Genomic DNA, 7768 nt, shown 5'->3' on the forward strand with positions numbered 1-7768 from the left:
AATAAATAAAGAAAATGTGCATAAATTATTCTTAAAACTCCAGGAAAAGCGGCTGTCGGAAGGTCAGACATGTTGGAACGAGAAGGGCAGAAGATAGAAGTCCAACATTTATATTTAAGGCCTAAAACTGAGGAAAGTCAGAGAAGAGCAAAGCAGATATTTAAAGGCTCAAAATGTCCCGTTTAAGAGCCGATCTGCTGGTTTTTTTATTCAGCAGTCATCAAAAATACCAAGAAAATAATAAAGAAGTTCCCCAAAAAGCAAACAATAGATCATTTTATGAATCATTTCAAGAAAAAAGTCCAGAAAATGTCTAAAATCCATCATTTATTCCAGCGTTTCTTCGTCTTTTGCTTTGAAAAACTCTTCGAACATCAAGAGTCACAAACAGCTTCAGGTTATTTCATCCTTTTTAATCAAGTTTAGTTTCTCTGAAAAAAAAACCAGACGAACAGCAACGAAACAGACAGTACAGACTTCGTACGGGTGAACGCTAAAAGCTACAAAAGTGCAAAAAATGAAAAACAAACAGATCTGCAAAACATTTTTTTGTTTTTTTTACATAAAAAAAAAAAGAAGAAGTGACACAAAGAAAAAAACAGAGCCTGGATCAGTCGATTGGGGACATTTAACCACAGTTGGGTTCGGTTTCAGCTGCTGGAAACCTCCTTTTGGGTCAGGTTTTTAAGAAATAAAAAGATGGAAATCTGTTCTGCAGCGTCTGCTTTGCTGTTCGCTCTGCTGGAGAAGTTCAGAGCTCCAAGAATCTGGAATAAAATCCAACCTGCAGCTCTTTTACAGCCGCTTGCTTCTGGTTAAAGGCCAAAAACTGATGTGTGGATAATTAAAGCAGCAAGTGGGAATATTCAACACTTAAATGTGTTTCCTTTCAGCCTGAAATCGTCACATTTCCCTGTTAGAAATGCTCCAAATTCATCTTTGCATGAACAGGCGTGGAAAGGGTTCATTTTTATTTCTGAAAGCAGCGGTTTGTGTCCAAGCTGCAATAAAATATGTGAACGAATTAAAGGACAAACAGTCTGATCCAAGCTGCTGAAAGGAGAGACATCTGGTGCTGTGCTATCCAAAGAAAATGCATTTTTACGTCAGAAATCAGATGAATATAGTTGTTTTTTTTTTCTAAATGTGTGATTCAGAGATCAAAGGCCAACATTTTCACATAAAGTCAGCTTCGGATCATTTTACTGAGGAAAAACGTGGAGATTTCTGTGTATTTAATGCGTTTCTGGTTGTTTTCTCACATCAAACCGCAGATTTCTCGCTTTTTCAGGTGCGTTTTATTCACTTCCCCACAAGAAAAAATAAAAACACACAGAAATAAGCTGCATTTACAGAACGTCTTTAAAGCAGGCTGAAAACTTCATATCTCCAGTTTCACTGATTGTCGTGCACTTTTTAAGGATCATGTAGAAATACAGCGCTGAAGCGCGCTCGTTTTTCAGCGCGTTTACGCGCAAACTCCCCAACAAAGTGAGCAGAAATGCGCAGTTCGGGTGTCCGTGGCGGCCGAGCACGTTGCTGCTCCCACTTTGAATATATATTTTGTTAATAGTTGTGTGTGTTTGCGTGCGTGTGAGATGCAGCCGCTCGGCCCGTGTTCTCCCCGGAAAGGAGCGCAAAAAGCAGCCGCTCCAGCCGAGGCCTCCGCCGGTCACTTCCACGCGTTCCCCGGGAAACAGAAGCAGATCAGCGGGTTAGAAAAGCAGCGTCGAGGCGGCGGATTGTCGCTGTGTGCGGAGGGCCTTGGCGCACATGCGCAGGAGGCTTTACGCTCTCACAGGCCTCCACACACACTCACGCACACACACACTGCTTCCATACACGCACATACACCAAAATCAACCTAACAGAAGACAACAGTCTGGGCTTTGAAACGTAAAAAATAAAACTCCAGTTACACCTGCGCCGTTTTGCATAATTTCATCCGAAGAGTTCTTTTCCAAAAACGTTTTTATCCGTTTGTTTGTTGGCAGATTAAAAGGGCGTGAAGTCAAACTCTGAAAAGAAGCGGGGATCTTTAGTTCTGGAAACAAAAAAAAAAGAGGGAAACTTTGTTTGGATATCTTCATTTTGGAAGGAAACTCTTCAAAAAGAACAGTTTTATCATCGCAATTATCCTTCTGAGGCCAGCGGAGTCAAACCTGAGTGAAGATATGACGTAGGCTTCGTTTCCTCTCTAAACCCCTGATTGTTTCTGTTGATTTTAAGGCTTGAATTATTATTTTTTATCATTAAGTTAATCAAAAGTTTTTCCTCCCAAATAAACAGAAAATAAAACGTCTTCTTTTCTCCTTGATTGTCTCAGAATGCATAAGGAATGATTAACCCTGTCTCATTTCAACCCCCCCCCACCCTTTTTTTTCTTAATACTGATGAGTATACACTGAGAAATAGAATTTAAATACATCGTACAATAAATACAAAACATAAATAAACGACTCAAAGGAAGTACTGAAAATCTTTGTACAAGATATAAATAGCTTGAAATATACTTATAGTGTTACCTTTGGCAAGTCTAGTTTACAGTTGTACAACCCGCGGGTAACTTTGTAAGTTTGTCCCTTTTTCAGAACAATGCGCAAAAATAATGAAAATAAACCCGTTGCACTTCGGGGCAAAATATGGCCAAAAAGTTTCACTTCATATATATTTCTGCGGTCAGTGTTTGATATTTACCACCTTTTTTTTTCTTTTTTTGCCCTTTACTTTGACGCCTTTTGCGCGTCCACGTCCCGGTGCCATTCGTGGAGAGTTGAAGCTGAGGAAGGTTCGGAGTTCAGTTTAGGAAAGCGTTTGGGGCCACCCGCTTTTGGTGGGACAGCACCCCGGGAAACCCCGCGGACACGCCCGGGGAGAAGGCCGGTAGGGAGCTGTTTCTGAGGGAGTCCGATAACAGGGACTGCGGGGAGCTGCTGGTCGCCAGGCCGCCGAATCCCGGCGCGCTCTGCTGGAGATGCGGCGGCGGAGGTGGTCCTCCTCCCGGCTGCCCCGGTGCCCCAGCAGCGTGTTGGGTCCCTGAGACAAAATATCCGGCAGTCTGTCCAGACAGCAGCCCGACCGGCGACGTGTTCATCCCATAACTGTTCGTCAAGCCCAGCGCCCCGGCGGCCGAACCGCCGAGGATGGAGCGCCCCAGGTCCCCGTTACTCAGCTGCTCTACGGCGGGCAGCAGCGACCCGTAGCCGGCCGCCTGATTCAAAAACCCGGGTGATGATCCGTTGTAGTGCGGGTGATGATGGTGGTGATGATGAAGGGAGAGAAACGGAGAGATCTGCCAGTACAGCGGGTTGCTCGCCCTCTCGTTAATCCCCAAGCCGAGAGGAGCGAAGCGCAGGCCACGCTTCATCGCCAGTTTACCCCGAGAGGTGGCGGAGCGCCGGCGGAGCTTCCCGGTCGTCCCGCCGATAAAAACATCGTCGCTGCTCGGGTCCAGCATCCAGTAGTTCCCTTTCCCCGGGTCATCGTAGTGCCTGGGCACCTTAACGAAGCACTTATTGAGGCTGAGGTTGTGCCGGATGGAGTTCTGCCAGCCCTGCTTGTGCTCCCGGTAATAGGGGAAGTTTTTCATGATGAACTCGTAGATGCCGTTCAGCGTGAGCCGCTTCTCTGGGCTCTGCCGGATGGCCATCATGATCAGGGCGTTGTAGCTGAACGGAGGCTTATCGTATTTCCCGTTTTTTCCATTATTTGTACCATTGGCGTTGTGCTCCGGTGTTGCCTTGGCGTCGTCCCCTCCTCCGCCTCCCCCTCCGTCCTCCCCCTCATCTTCCCCCTGCTCCTCCTTGCCCGGTTTCTCCGGGTCCAGAATCGCCGCCGTGGACTCCACCTCCGGTGGGTCCAGCGACTTCTCGGAGTCAGAGCCCGGTGAAGGAGAGGGAGTCCCGGGGATGCCGACGATCGCAGCGGTGGCGGCTGCGACCGAATCCGTCCGGTCGCACTTGGAGGGCAGCAGGAGGCTCTTGATGCTGAAGGAGGAGGACCGGTGGACGGTCGGAGGATCTTTTACATCCTCCATGCCCGGTGGCAAGTCTCCCGAAAACGAGAAATAAATTATAAAAAAAAGAAAAAAAGAACAACCACTCCAAGCTCGTCCACCTCCGTTATCCGGGCTGGAAACGAAAGAGAGACAGCGAGGAGAGAGAAAGGAGGGTCAGGATGAGAGATGCATGGATGGAGGAGTGGAAAGAGAGAAAAGAGACTAACAGAGAGGGGGAGGGAGAGAGCGTGGCTTGGATGTGGAGAAATTAGTAATTAAGGAGGTTCCCACTCGCGGCTACAACACAGAGAGGAGGAGCCTCTCCAACTTGCTGATTTTGTCAACAAATCCTCTTTCCTGCTTCTTCTTCTGCGCGTCCGTCCTCCCGCGGGCTCCGCCGCCGCCGACCTTTACCGTCTCCGGCCACGAAAACCTTTTCTCATTTAGCTGCTCGCATTAATCTCTCTGCCGTGTTTTGGTATTTACGCGCGTCGGCCGCCTCCTGGAGTCGCCCGCGTCGCTGTGTCATGAGTGTGCATGTGTGCGTAAAATCCCCATCTGAGCCCGTGCGTAAAGGCGCGCAGGAGGCGCGTCCGGCCGGGCGGCCTCGTCGGCTTTGTTTTCTCAGCGACCATAATAGTTTGAATTCACGTCGGCAAACATGGCGCGTGCGCGCTCAGTGTGTGCGTGGGGGGGTTGAAGAACTGAGCTCAGCCATTGTCTACTAATAAAAATCACTTTGCCTGCAGGGAACACGCGCTCATACGCACGCATGTGCGTGCGAGCCAGAGGCTACAGGTCGGAGGCTGTAACCAGAGCGCCCCCTGTCGATGGCAGGCAGTGAGTGACGCATCCAAACTGATTACTGTGAGAGTTAGAATGATAAGAATATGCATTTACAATAAAAATAACAATTAATCTGAAGTTTTAAGTCAATTCAAGACTGAATTACGTGTTTCAGCTCTTTGTTTTGTTTGAATTAATGGTTTTATTTCACGATTCAGTGGCTTTGCTGCTGTTTTATGACTTTTAGGACTTTTATGACACGTGCATCAGGTTGAATTAAAAAGCATCAATTAAATATTTTATCCTTTAAAAGTCAGATTAAATCAAATAATCGGGGGCATGTTTAGTGGGTCTGTCAGTGTAAAGTAGGAGAAAATCTAAAGAAAACGCACGATTTAAAGAACTGAAATGAATGGATTAAATGCGGGAAATGTGTGTTATTTGTGAGCCTCGTGAAAGATTTCGGTGGATGCGCGTGATGGACACGTGGAAAACTAACAGCAGCTCTTCATATTTAATAAACCAACATTTAAACAAAGGTTGGAAAACATGTTTGCTTCAAAGATTTTGAGATTAACTAATTTTTAACCCGACAGCGAACATCTTTTGAGCGTAAAAACTCCCGCTGAGACGGCAGGAGATTCAAAGAATAAGACGGTGCGCGTCCTCGGGCCTCACGCGAATCCTTAACGGCACACGCACGGCTTTGTCCCAACAAAGTAATGATGAATCAGTTACATTTTCCTCTGCTGGACATTTTAAATTAAGGGTTGCGGAGGTTAAAGTAACCGACTCTTATTCACCGAAAGCCCCGCCCAGCGAAAGCGGGACCGTACCTGGAACCAAGCGCTCCCGCGGCGGCTCCCACAGGTGAGATCAGGTGCCTGGAGGCCGGAGACTTCCTGTAAATGCAGCCGAAGGAAGGAGGAGGCACCAGGAAAAGTTGTCACTCAGGTTTGTGGCGCGGGTTTGATGTGTTCGCTGCACGCGCTGTTGAAGCTCGCGCTGATTAAAGTGCTCATAAATGATGTTTCAGAGGCTGTTAATAGGCTTGAACTCACCTGTGGCCCCCAGCAGCTGCAGCTGCATCATGAAATGTTGCGTTTAGGACGTTTGTTGCAGCTGGAAGCGCCTCAGGACACGCAGGAAGAGTTATTTTAAAGCAGAAACACCTGTTTTTATTTTCAAAATGTGCTAATTAGTGATAAACTTTGTCGGCTTGAAGTTGATTTTAGTTTCCTTGCTAATGAAGCTGTGTCATAATTGCCTGAGCATGTAAAATAATCAGTAAATGAAGCCGGTTAACAGACGTGGAGGATGATTGATTATAAAGTAAATACGCTAATTGAAGGCTCCAGATTTGAAATATTGATTAGCTAATGCTAAGCTAGGTGTGTAACTGCCGCCTTAGAGCAACAGTTGCTCCTAATTCAGCCCAACTTTTCCAACTGTGAGCTCCTCCATGTAGTTTTAACGTGAAAAACTCTGCAGAAAGCAGTCGTTTTACGTTGGTCAAAGTCCAACCTGCCGAGCTGGCATCAGGAAGTCTGGAGAATACTTTAAACCTTGTGTTTACATTAAATATTTGGGAGGCGACAGATTTCATGAGACACACGTCGAGCTTTGTTTACACTCGCTGCAGATTTTGTATGACAACAGAGCTGAAAGCCAGATTACACACACACACATCCTCCAATCTGCTGTTTCAGAGCCAGATGGTGTTTCTGTTGAACTGGATCCGAGCCTCCAATAAAAGCTCAGTTTGGGGCACATTCACACTCTTTATTGCACATCAGACAGACAGAAAACAGTGGCGGTGTGATGGTGCAGAGCGGCAGAAATGTCATTTTGAGTGGAGGATTGTGCTTTAAACGGTTGGTATTATCTGTTCTCATCATGGCACTTCGGAGTTTTCCACCCCGTTCCTCGGGCTAAACAAATCTCACTCGGATAAGCTAGTAATCTTGGTTAAGCTGCATAAAACACCCGAAACAAAAGAGCCGTGAACGCATCACAAACCGACGACAAACTGCTTCGCTTTAAAGCTTTTTCTGAAACTCGCATCACTGCAAAGCCTCCGACTTCCAGATCAGAACCAAACTGCGACTGTAAAAGTCTCACACTGAGAGATCCATTCAAAGTGGATTGTTCTGCCCCATAAAAACCAGAAAAAGTGGATTGTTCTGCCCCATAAAAACCAGGAAAAGTGGATTGTTCTGCCCCATAAAAACCAGGAAAAGTGGATTGTTCTGCCCCATAAAAACCAGGAAAAGTGGATTGTTCTGCCCCATAAAAACCAGGAAAAGTGGTTTGTTCTGCCCCATAAAAACCAGAAAAAGGGGATTGTTCTGCACCATAAAAACCAGAAAAAGTGGATTGTTCTACTCTATAAAAACCAGGAAAAGTGGATTATTCTGCCCCATAAAAAACAGGAAAAGTGGATTGTTCTGCCCCATAAAAACCAGAAAAAGTGGATTGTTCTGCCCCATAAAAACCAGAAAAAGTGGATTGTTCTGCACCATAAAAACCAGAAAAAGTGGATTGTTCTGCCCCATAAAAACCAGGAAAAGTGGATTGTTCTACTCTATAAAAACCAGGAAAAGTGGATTATTCTGCCCCATAAAAAACAGGAAAAGTGGATTGTTCTGCCCCATAAAAACCAGAAAAAGTGGATTGTTCTGCCCCATAAAAACCAGAAAAAGTGGATTGTTCTGCACCATAAAAACCAGAAAAAGTGGATTGTTCTGCCCCATAAAAACCAGGAAAAGTGGATTGTTCTACTCTATAAAAACCAGGAAAAGTGGATTATTCTGCCCCATAAAAAACAGGAAAAGTGGATTGTTCTGCCCCATAAAAACCAGAAAAAGTGGATTGTTCTGCCCCATAAAAACCAGAAAAAGTGGATTGTTCTGCCCCATAAAAACCAGGAAAAGTGGATTGTTCTGCCCCATAAAAAACCAGGAAAAGTGGATTGTTCTGCCCCAT

At 45.8% G+C, this 7768-nt stretch overlaps 1 protein-coding gene across 1 annotated transcript; it reads right to left on the bottom strand.

Moving 5' to 3' along the window:
- Nucleotides 1-402: 402 nt before the first annotated feature.
- LOC140312717 (forkhead box protein G1-like) lies at nt 403-4618 on the bottom strand. Its single transcript, XM_072390504.1, has one exon. It carries the CDS (start codon nt 4034-4036, stop codon nt 2798-2800), a length of 1239 nt encoding a protein of 412 aa, XP_072246605.1. The 5' UTR covers nt 4037-4618; the 3' UTR covers nt 403-2797.
- Nucleotides 4619-7768: the final 3150 nt, after the last annotated feature.

The sequence above is a fragment of the Leuresthes tenuis genome, unplaced genomic scaffold (genome assembly GCF_036924035.1).
Source record: "Leuresthes tenuis unplaced genomic scaffold, fLeuTen1.0.hap1 SCAF_8, whole genome shotgun sequence".
Classification (NCBI taxonomy): Eukaryota; Metazoa; Chordata; class Actinopteri; order Atheriniformes; family Atherinopsidae; genus Leuresthes; species Leuresthes tenuis.